The sequence below is a fragment of the Manacus vitellinus genome, unplaced genomic scaffold (genome assembly GCF_001715985.3).
Source record: "Manacus vitellinus isolate BGI_N305 unplaced genomic scaffold, ASM171598v3 scaffold_66_pilon, whole genome shotgun sequence".
Taxonomy (NCBI): domain Eukaryota; kingdom Metazoa; phylum Chordata; class Aves; order Passeriformes; family Pipridae; genus Manacus; species Manacus vitellinus.
In genome coordinates, this window is record NW_021940729.1 from 822,175 (window position 1) to 840,450 (window position 18,276).

General features: G+C 43.4%; 1 protein-coding gene across 1 annotated transcript in view; it reads right to left on the reverse strand.

Annotated features, from left to right (window-relative positions):
- Positions 1-18,276, reverse strand: part of PARVB (parvin beta) — a 33,658-nt gene that overhangs the window by 15,098 nt on the left and 284 nt on the right. The window contains exons 2-6 of the mRNA XM_008930713.2: positions 16,097-16,186; positions 13,898-13,968; positions 6,773-6,875; positions 5,074-5,214; positions 4,320-4,435 (exon numbers count right to left, since the gene is read on the reverse strand). Coding sequence (XP_008928961.2) covers positions 4,320-4,435; positions 5,074-5,214; positions 6,773-6,875; positions 13,898-13,968; positions 16,097-16,186 — 521 coding nt within the window. The remainder of the gene's footprint in view (positions 1-4,319; positions 4,436-5,073; positions 5,215-6,772; positions 6,876-13,897; positions 13,969-16,096; positions 16,187-18,276) is intronic.

Here is an 18,276-nt window from a genome sequence, read left to right on the forward strand (position 1 = left end):
TGAGTTTCAGAACAGCTCAGAGGCTGGAAGTGCTTTCACCCGAGTGAGAAACTTGCTTAACACCTCTGTGGGTTCCTTTCAAAACCACGGGATACAGCTTTATGCCTGGATGAAGGCATTTCTTTCCTCCCTTCCCTTCCCTACACTCAAAAAGCTGACTCAAAGAGCTCAAATCTCAGCAGCCATCTAGGAACCAGGGCTGTCAGAATGACTTATGGCAGGGTTAATAAAGCTTGAGAGCTCAGGTAAGCAGGGAAACCACCCCCCCAGGCACGAGCTCCATGCACGTTTTCCACCTCAATCTTTTTCACCAGCTGAACCCCAAGTGAGAACTCATCAAGGGGAACAGCTCTGAAGAGGAACACATCCTTCCCCAGAAGCAATCTCAGAAATAAAAACCGAAATCCAAACAGCCCATGAGAAGAAGAACTGCCCTCAAGATGAAGGCAGGGCTGCTCTCTCAGGGAGCCTGGCTGGCAGCACGGGGGGAGCTGTGCTCTCCTGTTGCTCTGCTGTTCCAGCTCCGTCCCTGACTGGGCCCTGGGCTGGATGCTGCCAGCTGGCCATGTCTCCACAGCCCCTCACTTCCCTATCATCCATATATCTCATCCTGGGAATGGTGCCAGAAGGGCTGGTGGAACGAGCCAGGATGACACCATGGATGGAAAAACGAGGCAGCTCCTGACAGGGCAGAGTTTTCTCGCACACAGAACAATGTTGTCTTTGTTCCATCCCACCACTTCATGAACACAGGGCTCTGGACCTTCCAGGCACCACAAACCCAGGCAGAAGATGCTGCAACCTGTGAACAAAAGCTCAGCAACCGGTGAGCAGAGAGTAACTCCTCCAAACGCTGGATAAGGAAGAGGAATGGATGCCAACATCGACTTCACAGCTGGTGGAAAAGGCAGCATTTCTGTGGAGCCCCCTCTGAGGCAGCTGCCCACACAGCAAGCCTGGTCCCCTGGCCTTGCAATCCAAAAGCAAATGTCATTCCTAGATAAAAGTTTGATCCCTCGCGCCACCGGCACCAGACACATTTATCCTTCCTCCTGCCTCGCCTCTGACCTTTCAGCCTGCAACTCAAGACTCAAAGGGAATTACTGGAAAAATACCTCGGATCTCCCAGCAGCACCAAGGTGGGCCATGCTGCAGTTTTAAAAATGAGCATGAGGAAAGGCAAGTGCAAAAGGCAGCGATTCCTGAGCCTTGCAAAAATAACCCACAAAGTGAGCCCCAAGGACAATTTCTACCCTTAGCCTGAAGGACAATTTCTACACTTACTTCTGTGGACTTTTTTGCTTTTCTGAATTAGGGTAATTTTTTTCACTGTGCAAGTTTACGTTTCAAATATCAGGCAGCAGAATCAGCTGGAAGGAAAAAACCTCAGGACTCTCAATTCTCACTGGGAGCACACACTGAAACCACAAGGTTTTCTCCCTACCCTCACTGAGGAAGGCTGGAATTACAGGCATATGCTGAGTGACACCAATATTAAAACATGTGTCATCTTAGACTCTTAACTCAGCACTGAGAGTGGATTTTAAGAGGATTTTAAGTCCTGAAGGCCCACTTACACCCTTTTTTGCTGGGACACTTCTTGTGTAACTTCTGCATACATTGCCATGGTTACACAGTTTTGTATTTCACACAGTAAAACAGCAAGATAACTAATTCTGGAGGTTGACTTCAAAAAGGCTTGAAAGTAACTACGTTTCAGGAACTCTGCTCTTGAGTCTTGCTACATCATGGTGCCCATTATAAAATAATAAGAACAAAAGTGGTTTTCTCCTGGTTTAGTCTTGTAGTTGCTCTGTGTGATATTGAAAGACAGACAGGTAGGGAAAGGTTTTTCCTGGCAAGGGAAGGTAAAACAGAAAGTCCTTTCCAAAATGCCTGTGGGTTCCCAGACTCCAAATCAACTATTTTTCATTAAAAAGGAAATACAGCACCTTAGGAAAGTCTCAGTCTGTCACCTCAAGATCCTAAGAGAATTTGAAAGAAGGGCAGAATCACCACCAAACTGTGGAGATCTGGATAAACACTTTCCATGTTGGACAGTGGTGCCATAATATCATCTCATTTTATGGAGAGGGACAGTAAAAATAAGAAAAGAAAAAGCCCACAAGGTCCTAAGGTGTTCTGCACTGCTCTGGGACGTGGAAATGCACGTTCTGCTAAACCAGAATGACTCTTCTTTTTGTAGTGCCAGCACGGTCCTCCAGGGCAAGAAGCACCTCAGGGACCTGCACAGTGTGAGGAGGGCTCAGCAAAGCTGATACTGATAATCCTTAATGTCAAAGTTCTCCAGGAAAATGAGACTTAACTAGTTGAGTTTCAGTGTGGGTGTGTTCTTGCCCAACGCTGCTGTGGGGTCAGTTCTGCAAGGCTTACAAAGAAATCACTTAGACCATTTATTAGTCCCCTCAAGTGCATCTTCAAGCAAGAAGAGGCACCTAAATGACAACCTCTTAAGAGCAGACACCTTATGTTAACTGTGATCTAGTTTGACAGAACCTTAGTCACTATTAGGATATGTAATAAGAGATCATCTAACAATAAATTGATAATAAAAGTAAGAATCTCAATTTTCTTCCTCATTACCATTCTCTTTGCCATTAGTATAACAAAGGCTAAATAAAATCCATTTCAAGAGATCCAGCTACTGAACCAGCATATATTTCAATTTACCAAATGTAGGATAAAAGCTATTGTTCCAGAAGAAACATGCTTCAGTGTGCCTTGCTTTGCATTTAAATAAACAAAGCTGAGGAGCTGTAAGCTTTTCCTAGCAGTGGGTTAGGGGGCTGAAACAAGCCTCCTCTTGCACGGGGCCAGCTGAGCAAGGCTCACAGCCAGTGTTGCCAAAACCATCCCCAGGCTCTGAGGTCCAAGAGCAAGAGCTCACAGCCTCTTGGCTTTTTTTTTAAATTAACTCTCAGTGTACCGGTGCCCTGACCCCTCCAGGCACTCCCCTGGGGACTCAGGTGTTGCTCTTTCCCTCTTCCCCACTTTTTGTCAGTCTTTACCTCACCCTGTCTTCACCTCAGCCCTCCCCAGTCTCAAGGGCAGGGACTCTGGTGAACCAGATGCTCCCAGGAGGTGTCTCCCCTATGTCCCCCCACCAGGAAAAGAGGTGACAACACCTTCTCCACAGCCTTCCCCTCTGCTGCAGAGGTGGAGGGGTCTGAAGCCTGGACTAGGGAGGCTTTACCTCTCTAACTAAGGGGTTTTCTCTGACTTTGCAGTTGCAGAAGCCACTTCGCAGGGTTTGAAAAACCAGCTTATATTTACATGTTCCTCCTTATCTTTCCAAGACAGCCAAAAGAAATTTGAAAAGAAATCAGTCTCCTATTTACACTCGTGTTACTTTATAACTAACTCACCCGTTCTTAACAGGAAAGAACTACTACAGCAGCCTGAAAGCAGTTCAAAATCACCTCTTCAAGATAACACACACATTTATTGCGAGCCAGGGAGCATCCATCAGTTCCTCATTTACATGACACCCTGTCCCTCTAGAGCATTCAGGCAGGCAGCCTGGAAAATGCCATTATTTAAATGTAAAACAAAATGAGGCTCTTGCCTAATCAACCATCCCTGTGAGGGGACCCACACTGGCAGAGCAGAGTCTGAGATCACTTTATCTTCTTTATTCTTCGAAGGAATGGCACTTGCAGAGCCTGCTGCCAGTGGCTGAGCCTGCCTTGGGACCAGAGGACTGAGTGCCACGACAGAGAAAGGAATAACCAGAGGAGTATCTAGGGCAGGAGGGAGGAAGTCAGGGTTGCCTAGGTCAGATCTCTCCTCCATATCTAAGGAAAGCTAACAATAACACAAAGGCTGTGAGAGGAATGATGAAAGTCTGTCAGGCATGCCAAGGAAAACAGCATGTCTAAGTCTGCACATGAAGTCATTGGGGGAAAACAACACCAGCAACAGGCTCCCCAGGCTGGGGGGATCCTACGTGCTGGAACTCCTTCCTGTGCTGCTTGTGTTTCAGTGCCTCCTCTACAAAAAATGCACGGCAAAAAAAATCCATTGAAGAGACAGAAATTACAGGCACGAGGCTCTCTTACACAAAATCCCATTTTTCCCCTGCTGCTGCAATAGCAAATGGTGGTCCCAAGCATGCCAAAGAGTGATGTTCTCGGGATCACTGGGAGCACACGCAGCGCAAAAATGCCTTCCCAGGACAAACAACTGGGACATAAATTCTCTAAATGGCAAGAGATCAGGGGCAATGGATGGGAGCAGCCCAGGCCTGCAAAACCAGAGTGATAAATGATGGCTTTTCCCATCAGTTTTTCCATACTCACCCTCACAACCACCACTTGCACAGACACGTGTTCGGGCAGTCGGATGGGAGCCCGGAAATGCATTGCCAAAGCCACCAGCAGGTGAAGAATGGAAATCAGGTTCTTGCCATGGATTGCTGCAGGGAACAAGGAAAACGGAGCAAATAAAAGAATGCTGAGGTCTTATTTTAAACAAACAGCTCTGGGGAAAAAAGGCAGTGAAAAATGCCTTTGGTGAAAAGTCTTTTTCTTTTAATGCTTCTTCCCCTTTTCCCTAAATTGGTAATACCTGAAATACAATTCTGAAGGGAGCAAAGCCTAGATTCAGCCCTTCCTTTAAGCTACATGCCTAACTTACAAGTCCAGACCCTTCAGCTCCCTCTCTGTCAGTGAAGACAGGCAGCCTCCGTCACTGTACTGGAGGATACTGGAAAAAACTGCTTTTTGCAGACTTTGAAGTGTTAACACAAGCTCTGATGTCTGTAAGAGACAAAACTCTTTCACCACGTGGGTAAAGGGGCTGCTCAAACTCCATTCTCACTTTTGGGTTGTAACAGGCCATGCTGGAACAGAGGGTTTGAACAAGTTACCTCAATTATCCTACAAACACGCCTCTCTGCCCTTAAAGGCCAAAGGAGAAGGTCAAAGTTACAACCACAAATAAGTAAATAATTTTTAAAAGCACACTGCATCACAGAGAGTATGATCAGCCTATCGATTGTCATCCCCCTCCTTGCCTGGGAAGCTGAGACAGAAAACCCAAGAGAGTCCTTACAGTCAACATTCCACTTGATTGTCCAGCCATGGGGTCGGAGTAAATCATGGACAGCTTCCAAGACCGTCTGCAGCTTTTGCTTCTGACCAATTTCAGACTGTGTCACTTCTGCCACGTTCAGTTTACGGTCAGCCAATTTTTCTGCGTTTGAAAAAAACATCCAAAAAAACCCAAAAAAGAACAGGCAAAACCAGATTAAACAAGGTCCTGGGTGGAAATAACAAGCACAGACCACTGGGCAGAGCAGGACTCCGCTACAAGTTTTCTAAGGGGATTATTTTCCTCGGAAAGAAGAACAGCTGAAAGCAAAACTTTCATCAAAAGCGTGTCGGTTCCAACAAAAATGTGACAAAATCGAACATGCTCATCAATCAGGTGTCAAAAGATACAACAACTTTCAGCCAGGCATCAAGTCAGTAATAGTTTTAATTGTACCTCCCAGTTCCTTTCACTGCTGAAAAGCATTTGGCACAGCACAGCCTTCACTAAACAAGGAATCTGTACAAGTTTAATGGACTTGTTAATGACGACAAAAAAATGGGAAATACTGTGTGAATATTTACTGCAGCTTGCTAAGCTTTGTTTCAAATCAGCCAAAGGTGTGAATTTAAGCTGAAGCACACCTTGCATCCTCAAACCCTCAAGAGTTATGGACTCATCTGAGCCACAGATTTGTGCTGCCTTAGGGGAACTAATTCAGGGCAGTAAGTTGGTACAGTCTTGTCATGCCGTTGTCACTTCATGGTTGATTACTTCCAAAAACGAACTAATGCAGGAAAATCTGTAAAAATGACACCAGTAAAATTTCTATTTTGTTTCTGTAACATAATTATTTGTGGCCAAAGTCACAGAAAAGTCATTCTTCTCTTCCTCTGCACTGTGGAGCTGCAAAGACAAAGGAGTTGAATTTTTGTAAAAAAAGAAAAGAAGGGAGCTGGGGGGGCTGTGGGGATGTTTTTCCAGCCATCAGAGCAATGGGAACAGCTGATTTCTGTTCTCCCTCCCTCCTGAGGAAAAGTCATCTCTCTGGGAGGTCAGGACTGGTTGGACATATTCCAGTTATATCCTATTCCACTCTTGAAAACAAAAAACATACTTCACCAAAACTGTTTTCACAAAATGGGATGGCCTTCAACTCTAAAGATGCCTCCAGAAACCTCCCAGAGTTATCAATTCCAATAATGGAAGTGTTTCTGCTCTCAAGTTCAAGAGTATGTTTCTTCTGGGCATTTCTCCTAGCTGAAGATCAATATTTCTTTTCTTTTAAAGTGACAGAAAAACAAAAGCACTCTAGTAGCCCAGACATAAAAGACTTGGAGGTTATCAACTCACAAATACTTTGAACATTTTGACTGTTTCTATGAACCTAAAGTAGGAATTTTTTATCAATATCTGAATAATATTGTTGCTTAGCCAAGATGCCTTTTAATCTTTTCTAAACCAACTACCAAAACATGCAAATATTATTTTAAATTATTTCATTCATTTTTCTGTTAGTCCATGAAACCTGGGAATTCTCTGGATTTCCTGCCTTCCCAGCAGATGGAGAAGCTGACACTGCACCTATCACTGAAAGAAGGTGCATCCCTGGTGGGGTGGTGCATTACTGCACAGCCCTGCTGCTCCCTGCAGCTTTGGAAGGGATTAATTTCGGGCCCCTTCCAGTTTTTGGGGGGCACCTTCTCCTGTGTGAACTCACCCAGCAGCTTCTGCAGCACCTGCCCATCATAAAGGTCCTCCTCGAGCTGCTTGACAATGATCCTCTCCTCCACCAGCACATCATTAATCCAGTCAATCAGAACCTGGAAGGACAGAAAAAGGAGGCAAATGTCAAAAAATAATGACTGAAATACGTTCCTTTCATATCATCAGGAATATAAAACACAGGAAAAGTAACCATAAGCTTTTCTGTTTCCAAATAAGACCCGAGATAAAAACAATGGAGTAAAAGCATCTCTTCGTCCCTTATGATTTTTAACTCAGGTCTTGACAGCATGGCAATTTTAGTGCCCTCTATTTTTCCTCAGTAGAACATCTCCTTATGGCACCAATTCCACAGCAAATAACAACAGGCAGCTCTGCAGCAACAGCCTTTGCTGGAGTCTGTGTTCTTCAGGTCCCAAAAACCTGTTCCTCTGTGAACAGCAGACCTATCAAGAGATGCCAACAGTCCCATGCTCCTACTACTATTTATCTCCCTGAATATATTTATCTCCCTGAATAAATGTGAATAATGTGCCAGAAAGAAGAGCTTCAGAAGGGACAGAGTGACCACTTCCACAAACAGCAGCTCAGGAGGTCCAGTAGCTGGATCTCTGTCCTTAGCAAGAGGACAAGGCATTTTATCTTAGGCTGGTGCAGAATACAGAAGTCCAGGACTAAAATCTTGGTCAGACTGGTCCAATAACCATCCTACAACCTCTAACAGTCCCAATATGCTGAATACCATAGCTGTGATAACCATTCAATCACCTGCAAAACAGGAATGAAGACAGAGAACCTTTAAAAAGCAAAGGAACTGAGTTAAGTTTTGCAGGTGCCAAAGATAATAATTTCCAAACAGTCAGAGGAAAAATAGCCTCTGTTTGATGCTGGCAGTAGTGCTTTCCTCCAACTTATTAGGTGGAAAATTAAATTGCTTCTGCAAAAATAATATAGTTCTGTGGGAAGAGACATGGTGTTAATTCCTGCTAATTCCTTGGTTCTATAGGAGGAGGAGAATATTGCCAACCACAGACATGACAAACCCATTAACTAGAGCCACCTTCATTTAAAAATTCTGCACTTTTTAATTTGCTTCATATAAAATTGAGGACTCTCTAAATTCATTTTCTGATTAGACACCACACTTTTGCCTCTTCTTGGCAGCCACGACCACAAAGAAAATGTGGGGGTTTAATACACAAAAAAGTGCAAAACAAAACAGTAGACAGTCTTGACTGGAAAACACCCGTCTTGGGAATCCTGTATTTGAATATATTGGTCACCAGGACATTTAAATAAATCAGGCTGGCTGCTGATGTTCATTCAGTCTACAAACCTCAAGGAAGTTTTTCTAGGCACAGAAAAACTGTGTCCACGAAGTGTCCACAAAGAAGTTTACAATCCCAACGTGAAATACTAATGCCATATCTTTAGTACTTCAAAAACACGCTGAAAACCTGCAGGGATGAAAGTCAGCTCTAAAAATAGTAAGTGGCAAATTTTAGCTGGGAGATGTGGCAATCAATCAATTCACTGATCAGCATCAGTGCTCGTGTGTGTAAATCACTTGGCCCTCTAAAAATCTTAGTAATAAAAATGACTCCTCCAAAGAGCTTTCACTGCAAATAAAAGGTTTGCTGGTAAGTTATTCCCTATTCAATATCAGCAAAAGAAATGCAAGAAGATGCAGCCTAAAATAAAAGAGTTGGCAGAGCTCTGCTCTGCAGGTGGGGAACCACGACCACGTTAGCAGAGAAAACTCCAATCAGCTACTCCTGTATTTTTCAACCTTTTCCAAGGGATAGAAGGACACCTGTGGTAAAGGGCTGGAGAGAGACATGGCACAAGTTAGGATTACCACAGCTGGAAGACAATGAGAAGCACAGTAATGTTTTCACCTCAAAAAGTTTGCCAGAAAAACGAGTCCTAAATAACAAGGCAGTTTCTCATCCCAATTCCAAAATGATCCAAGTTTGACACACATACACATCCACAGGAAAACAACTGAAGAAATCAAAATCCCAAAAGACTTAGGTCTGCCGTGACATTTACTTCTCAAAATTGTCTGAAGCCCAGCTGAAATTATCATTTGATAATCAGATCTCATTACAGTTCCTGCAAGAAGAGGCTGGAATTCAAGAAGTCCTCAAAAGCCTTGTTAAAGGAAGGCTCAGGATGCTGAACTACTTGAAACCATTAATTAACGTTTTATTTTGTCTGTCTCATGCTAAATGGTATTGAAGCCAGAATCCAGAAAATGCCAAGGAATTAAAAATAAAAGAATAAAACTCTGGAAGTACCTTCTAATATGGGGCCCAACATCCCATTTACAAGAGTGTAGGCACAAAGAAATCATGAAGTGGCTTTGGACAGAGGGTGTTAAAAAAGGGAAATACTTACACTAGGTGCTAATTAAATGTTTCACAAAAATTTAGCACTGAAAACTTTAGGCAAAAAAAAGTACATAAAAGAGATACAAATTAAACAAGGTCCAGCCATAGTTATTTTATTCTTTTACTATTTCAGCACACAAATGTAAGAAAAATATCCCAAAGAACATTCTAACTTCTTCAGTACACAGAGTACAACTCCAGCTCCACTACAAAAATGAATTTTCAATTTATATTTAAGGAAAAAAAATCCATTTTTTTTTGTAACAGCCATTGAAGACTGGTAAGTGCTATAATTAAAAAAATCCCAAACAAACCCCCAAAATTTCCTGCTCCACCTCATGATTTCTGGATTATGTTTCATTAGGAGCCTGGAAAGATCTTTCTGCACAGATTTTTTTAACTTTTACAAAGGAAATAAAGCACCAAGTTGCTTACTGAAATGAAGGACATGCAGAAATACTTTGTGACTCTGCTCCCAGAAAGTCTCTTTGTAATGCCTCCTTCATGCAAGAGCAGAAAAACAGTCAATAAACTGAATGTCTAAAAATTTAAACAGCTTGATACAGGCCCAGAGAAATTGGTGGGGAGCAGAGAGAGAATTTTTCCTATGCATGAAAATATGTTTAACTGCACCTCTCCTTCCTCCTGGAGAAGCCACTCCAACATCCCACATGATTTTCAATGCACCTGAGACTCATCTTCTTTTTCAGTACACAGAAATGTTTGTTAGGTCACTTAATTTCACTTCACAAAAAAGCTGTTTTTCTATAGTGTTTGGGATTAGCAGTGTGGTTTTATAAACACAATAACCACGACTGAAATGTCACGCACGTCCACGCTCCCACAAATCACTTCTGACCCGTGTCAAGGGCTCAGACACAGATGTTTGTAATAAAATGTCCAACAGTGCTTTAAATTCTCACACATCTCTTTATTGCATCGTTTTTCAGACGAATCCAAGTGTCTGCTCACACCAGCCACGTCGCATTAGTGGGCTGGAGAGGGGAATTGGCCACGAGGCAGAGAGCTGAAACAAAGGAGGGCTGGAACTCCAGCAGGAAAAAGGAGCCTGGCTAGGACAATTGTTTGTTTAGCTGATGAAAGAGGGGTTTTTTCCATCAAACTCCACCAGGTTTTGTTCTGCAGGCTGGCTGCTCCCCCGGCACTGAGGGGAGTTCAAGGGCAGAAGGACCCCCCCAGTCACCACTGCACACATGGACAAGAGGAAAAACACCACAGAACACAGGAACACATCTGGCACAACGGGAAAACAGGAAGCCCAGTCACCAAAAACAGCAAAGAAAGAAAACCTTGGTTTCAGTGACCCTCTTCCCCTCAGCTTCTGGGGGAATCAGGAAGCAGAGATCAAAGCTATGGAAGTTCGACGGGCTTCAGGGTTGAGCAGGGAAATTACTACTAAAAATTCATATTTTTATGCCTGTGGACTAACCACAAAGCACTGGCAGCCTGGAAACCAAGAGAAGGTTGCTTCTTTCCAAAAGAGCACTTAGGAAGCACAGTTTCATCTGGGCACATGTGAAACCCTCCCAAAAGGACAGTGGCATCTTTTTGCTTTTCTCTTCACCTCAGCAAATCTCAAAAAGCCATAAAATGAAGACATGGAGGAAGGTGGTATCCTCTAGGACACTGAATATTTTACCACGAGTGGGAATGTTTACTCATTTCAGGCAGCGTGTAGAGCAGCAGTGTTTGGATCTGTATGAAGTTTAGATGAGGCTTTAGAGGCCAAAAGTTGTAGCAGTATCAGCCAATCTCACAGAAGACTTTGCAGGGAGGGAAAACATCTCGCAACTGTGACTTGCTGCCTTTTGTCAAGGTACTTTCAGACAGGGCCCAACTCCTGCAGGCTGCTGCTCTTAAATTTTGTATTCAATCAGTAGAAGCTCTTTTTTTTGTATTTTTCCTACTGAAACACTGCAAATGAGAAACCTCTAGGAAATCTGCCACTTTTGTGAAATGCTGAAGTATCTTTTCAAAGCCTGTGACTCAATTCCTACAGTTTGTTAACCCAATTACGTTTAGGATGACAACCAGCAATGAAGCTTTTTGAAACTTTTAACTCTTCAGCCATATCTGAACCAGGAGGAGGAAAAAAGATTCCCTCCACCTTTATAAACGAGACACAAAGAAACACACACACAGAAACACACACCAAGGAAAGCACACATAGATTATTAGCAACTTTTTCTTAAAGTATTCAAAAGAGAGCCAGAAGAATCCTCAAGCACTCTTTACAATTAGTGACATGGACCAGCCAGAGGAACTTGATATATTAATGGAAACTGAATTTTAATCAGATTCACAATAATATATAGAATAAAACCCTGACTCTGAAGTATAAAAGAAGAAACAACATATCACAGGACATCTCTAATCCCAAAACAGCCCAAACTTATAATCGAAATGCTTACTTTAAGTTAGTTGTGCATTTGGCAAATACTGGGCAATGAGGACATGAAGTCACACATTTCAGACACCAGAAATAGAGTATTTTGTGAATAAAATATTTACACACATGTATATATATATAAATAAAACCAATAACTCATGCCTTTTATGTATTTTCACCTTTAGGTCTGTTCAGCCACGTACCAAACTTTTGACTACACACAGAGCAAATGGAGTGAGGAAGAAAAGGCTGCTGGCCACAGAGGGAACTTAGTTGAACACCGTGTCTGTTTTTAGAATATTGTCCATGATGGTAACAAACAACACTTCCAGGCATAATGTTTTTCATATGTGCAAGAAGACTTAAAGCAGGCACTTTTGCATCCTCAACTAAGCAGCCTTCAGCAAGGGGATTTGCCGTATATTTGCTTTAATAATAATAATAAGAGTGAGGAATGAGGCTTTTGGTTGTGTTTTTCTTCTGCTGCTCCCTCCCACCACACTGCTCCACAGTCTGTGTCCCTGTCAGAATCCCTTCCCAACGCCCGACCCACCACGCACGTAATTCCTGTGGCGTGAGGTCAGTGGGAATTAAAGCAACTTTTGGTGGAGACAAAGGGGCACTGAAGCAGCACCAGCAGCAGATCTCTCTGCTGCTGCCTTGCTCTGGGATCCTCTCACCCAACTGCCAGAGCAGACACACTCGGAGTCAGGGATGGCAAAGCACTGGCACGTCTGACTCTGGTGCTGAAAGGGATTTGGGCTGGCACCAACCAAACCAAGCCAGGCTGCCAAATTTCCAAAGGCATGAGGGCTCTGTGGCTGCTATTGACACATTCTTCTCTGAGGGGAAAACACAGAGGGAGCCACTTTGAACTGTAACAACATCCCTCTATTCAAGTTCTCGCTCCTCTCCAGTCCGTGGAGATCTTTCATTTCAAGCTCTGTGGGGCAGGCAGCCTTTTCTGCTGGCTCTGGACAGCAAATTACTTACTTGGGGCTCTTGGAAAACGCCATCAGCCACGGAAGAACAGAAAACAAGGAATAAATTGCTCATTTTTTCGCATTATCCAAACTCTGTACCATCAAATAAGTTCTGCAGGCATAATTCAGACCTCTGCCTGCCCTGGAGATTCCCACCAGCACAGTGTGAATTCACACCAACACAGCTGAATCTCTGCAAAAACTCTTGACTGCTGAGGGGTACGCTGATAATTAGCAATTACCTAAATTACACAGGCTCTCTACAGGACACATCTCTCCTTTGAGGATGATCCCAAGGAAACAACCTCCAGTTCCACGGCCTCTCTCTTTGTGCAAGTGCAAACTGGCCTGGTGACCCAGAGCCTGGCTCTGCAACGTGCTGCAAGCACTCAAGACACGTTCTCAAGTGCTGCTCTAGCCATGGATTTCCCTGCTCCTGAAGCTTTTCAGGCTTTTAATCTGAAAAATATAACCTTGCTGAACTATGACATCCGGGTAGGACTCACCAACTCTTATTACAAACAGGAAAATTCCCGATTTAGAAGCAATTGTGATCTCAGCATCAAGTCTCCTGCACCACAGAGTGCATCTGGTTCCTTCACTGCAACAGCTCCTGTTCAGCTGTATTATTCAAGATAATATCACTGCCCCACTTGCAAAGAAACCACATTACATGTGGGAAGAGTGATGCAAGACCACTGCACCTTTTGAGAGAATTAATGGATTTAGGTGCTAACAAAGAAAGAATGTGCAAATTCACTTCATTTAAAACCACAATGTAATCCAGGTGAATTAGGATAACCACAAAATCCGAGCACGGCTCCTTGCTGAAGTCGGTTTGATGTGGTTTTGTAACCCTAAAGATGTTATTGCAGTGATAATAAGAGATCACTGGGCTTGTTTTAGAGATGAGCAGTTTGCTGAGGCGTTCTGTGAGCCACGTGTGTGCAGTCAGGGTGCACAAGGACTCCAGAGGGGAATATGCCACAGCTCAACCCCTGTGTGGAGAACAGAATACACTACCCCAAATTTTCAGTCCCACCCAGATACAGCTGTGTTGTTGTTTCTAACAAAAATAATTTTTATAATTACTTTAAAACAATAAAGAGAAAGTGTAGTGGGAAGTAAACTGAGGCCACAACACAGGGCACTCTGACATGTTTGTGTCTCTCTCACTGTTGCTTTCAGCCTTACCTTGTCGATGACCTTCACCTCAGTTTTTTGCAGTAACAAGCTGCTGTTTATTGTGGTTCTGATTTTAAAGGTTTTTAACTGCAAATCACTCCAGCTCACTCGTTAAAGACTTGAAGGAGGACAAAACATTGATCTCCTACCTTGATCAGCTCTTTGAACTTGGGGTCTTCCTTTGAGTTGGGATCAATCATGGTGCGCTCCTCGTTCTCCTCTGCCCAAGGAAAATGGGAAACATCAGTGGGATCAACTCCAAACACACAGTGCAACAACTCCTACTCATCGAGGGGCCTGTCAGCTGATGGACAAGTGACAGTGCCCAGTCATCATCTTAGCAAGGGAGTGCCTGATGACCAGTGTCAGGCAATTTTAGGGACACACAGAAAGATAACACAGCCCTACTTCCCTAAAATAAGACTGTTTCCACTGATTGATCTCCCCTGCTCTGTGCAGAATGCTTCAGGAAAATCATGTGGGGCATGTTAATAATAGCACAGCAAAAAGTGCAGTCCTTCTCCTAGATTTGGACTTCACTCCTGTTTGAAAACACCTGTCCCAAATGACAGCACCTGAGTTTATGGCACTACAACCAGTGAAACTGGGCTGAGTGTTTGTGCCTCCGTTCTCTGGTTCCCTGAAACTTGGTCAGACGTGGCCCTGAGGGCAGGAACTCCTTCACCTTTGGAAAATAAAATTACCCCACTTTTTATCAGTACTTGTGTATGGGGGAAGAACATAAAGTAAGATTTTGCAGGTGTAAAGTCTTCTACTTCTGCTGCTGCTGAGATGAAGATATGTGACAAGTGCTCTCCAACAGCCAGAAGGACCAGTGTAAGAGGCATGAACACAAAGAGTGATTTTTAAAAGGGATGAAATGTTGGTAGCAAAATCCACTTGAGCTCAATAAGGCTAAAAACCAAACCTTTGGCAGAATTACCTTCACAACAGCACACACGGACACGTGAGAAACCCCCAGGAATCTGCCACTTCTGTGAAACAATAAAGTATGTTTTCAAAGCCTGTGACTCCATTCCTACAGTTTGTTTGCCCTAATTATGTTTAGGATGACAGCCAGCAGCAAAGCTTTTGGAACTTTCATTCTTCATGGACGTGTTTTTATGCTACTGCAGATATGGAAACCAGTATTTAGGACGCAGCTGGAGCAAGCCTCTTAGTTTAAATTCTGCTGCTTGCTTTTAAGTTGCAGGTGCCTCCCTGAGCCCTTAATTTCAGCTCCCTGAGTAGCCAAGTGGGAGCTGTGATCCAGGTTAGAGCTGCTCCTTTCAGTGGCACTGCACAAGAGGAACACAAGGATGGGTGGCAGTGGCACAGCTTCCCGGGGAGATCCACGTCTCTTCAGCTAAATTATTATTTATGGACCCCATGGACTTATCTTTAATTGAGTGTAGACAGGCCATATGATGTCATATTTTCCCATTGATTTCTCAGCTCCTTCTACCATGACAACAAAGGAGGGTGTTGGTATCACCACTGGTCAGGCCATTGCCACACTTTAAATCCTGACCATGACCAGCCTGAAGTGACTTCCTATGGCAGTGCCAGACTGTTTCCTGCTGTAACATGGGAAACATGACATTCCAGATTGACTACACCATCTAACTGGTTGTCTCAGACTTCACCCACACATTTGGGTTCAGTATTTTCCAGGGCCCCTGACACTTATTAAAAAAGCAAGGCCCTGCTATCTGAACACTGAAAAATTTCCCTAAACCTATGAAAAACTCTATTGCTGCTTTTTTACCCCCTGCTCCTTTACTTCCCCATTACTGCCTAGGATGAGTCAAGCATTCTATCACAAGGAAGTGACACCCACTACACACCCAAAATACTGTTAACCCTGAACAGTGTTTGACCCACACATGATTCACCACAGAACTCAGGCTGAGGTTCACCAATGATCATGTCTCTGCATGACAAGCCTTCAGGAGTGGTCCTGCATCTTCTAAACTCTAGTGGCATCCAGAAGAAATCACTGGAGACACCCCTGACAGACACACACACACACACACACAGAGCAGTCAACACTTTGCCCACGTCTCAGAAGAAAAGTACTTTGCATTTCCTCCTACTCTCCTAATCAGAAAATCCAAATGACTAACACTTTCCTGGTTTTAATTTAATTATTTGTCTCCATGACAGCTTGCTTCAACTAATTCTGTAGATAAGAGACATATGGCCAGGGGAGACAACAAGTTTTCAACGCTTTTTGCTGTTAAATTATGCTGTTGCTCTTGTGGGGACTCAGAGAGGTGGGATGGGGATGGACACAGGAGAGAGTCCAGAAACTACCTTAGTCAAGGTCTGTAGCATGAAAACTTTACCTAGTAGTGTATCTTCTGGATGGATGTCCACAGTGCTTGGGTTCATTGGTGCATTGATAGCATTTTTACCTTCTTCTTGGAGGTCACTCACTGAACAGAGGGGAAAAAAACAGAGAGAAAGAGTGCAATAAATGTAAAGTTGGTGGACTGGAGTACTCATAGTAAAAGAAAACATCTGGTAGATCCATTTCAAAACAGGACCACAGTTTATGGCATGAAGAACTGCAGCCACAGTGGAAAATAAAATCAAAGGAACATCCTTTTATAGCTTCCCATTAAACAGAGCTACCACACCACTGGCTGGAAACTTCTTGCAAGAAACCCAATCCTGTGGTAAGAACAAGCCCAGGGTGCTTGTTTCTCCCCAAGGAAGGGGCCCTATTAAAGCCTCAGAGGCTCCCAGGAAGACCTACCAAAATCAGGGTGAAAATGTATTTAATTCCAGGATTTCCACAGGATAAAACCAGATGTACCACGATCTGGTGAGCACAAATCCGAAACTTTTTATTTCAAGCTTTTGTCCTAAACCTGCAACTCTCATTTGGGAAAGTCAGGAAAGTACTCTTCATAAATAAAATGGCTGGTAAAATACTTCCCTACATCCTGCCACATGGGAGGAAATGAACTTGAGGACAAGAACTGAATAGGTCTTTAGTATCTTCACAGAGCTTGACAGTAAGAAAAGCAGCAGCAATGCTGGAACACTTTTACACTTTCCAAGGCACATCTCCCCCTAAATCCAGATAACATTTATTATAAGCCAGGACACTGAAATAGATGCATGTGAAATAGGAGATACAAAGACAGTTCTGTGTTAGGATGGGCTAAAATCATTTGTGGCAGCATTTGTGATATTGCAGTCTCCTTTGGGAGGGGCCAAGTCCCAAACTCTCTTCAGGGAAAATAAGGACTTCCAAATAAATAAGGTTTGCTAGACAAACTTTTCTCAGGAAAAAAAAAAGGGAGGAACAGTTAACTAATAGTGACAGTATCCCAGTAAGCTCTTCCTTCCAGAGCAGTCATTATTCCCCTTTCCCAGTGGAAAATCAAACTGTGGGCATGCAGCCTGCAAAGGTACAAAATCCTGCATGAGGACTCGCTTTTTCCCTGGAAAACACAGGGATCCTACTGCCACAGAGGAGGACAGGGAAGAAGCACACGCTGCAATCCCCACTCCTTCTCTCACAGAGAACTGAAACAGGTGCTTAAAACAAGTTAGCACGTCTCTTAATTGCAGCCCCAAAGAGGTTACTTAGTTCTGGTTGGCAGCGTGACACTGAGCATCACTAAAATCCTCAATTATGGCATTTTGTCCTCATGTTCTGCAAGCACCAAACACCAGCCTCACATTTTGAGAGCTGATGGTCTATGAACCGTGGTTCATGAGGGAAAGGGGGCTGCCAGCTCTTTGTGCTGTACCTTCTGCAGTGAGAACAATTACAAACAGAACGCAACGTCTGCAGGCTATTTAACCTCCTGATTAAAGATGTTATTAAAGAAATTCTTAATTACCCCTTTTCTGCACTCATTCTCATTTTCTTGAAAAACTCTACAAGCAAAAAACAGTCAGGGAGCAAAGAGGCCTCATGCAACAGATGAAACCAGCTCTAACAGCCTTACCCAGGACACCCAACCAGAGCTTTCTCACCCCAACAGCTCCTACACCGTGATGCCAACAGGGACACAGTCACCACGAGGCACAAGAAAATTCATGTGGGAACTGAATAAGTAAGATTTTTTTAAACCTTGCTAGGACTAGAAATGCCCAGGTTTATTTTGGAAGTATCAGTCTTGTTTCTAGACAAACTCTCTTTTCATTATTACAGCAGGGCTGTCATTCTGGGAATGCCAAGTGTTCAGTAATTCAGGTCATCATCATCCCTAATGCTGTGAAAATGCACAAGAGAACTGCTAAGTTCCTCTGGGTAGTGGATATGTGAATATGAACAAAATGATGCACTCATTTCAAGCCAGAATACTTTTAAAATGCAGCTAAACTAGTTTTATTCACAGCTCAACCAACGTGATACCCCTGCTCTTACATCTTAATAGAAAAACTATCTCTACTCCTCTTAACAAGAAGTCCTTGTTTCTGAGCAATTTACTGAACTGAAAGAAAACATGAATGCAATTTTGTGTATTAAGCCCCCTATCCCTCAGGATAAGCCACATATAACCCC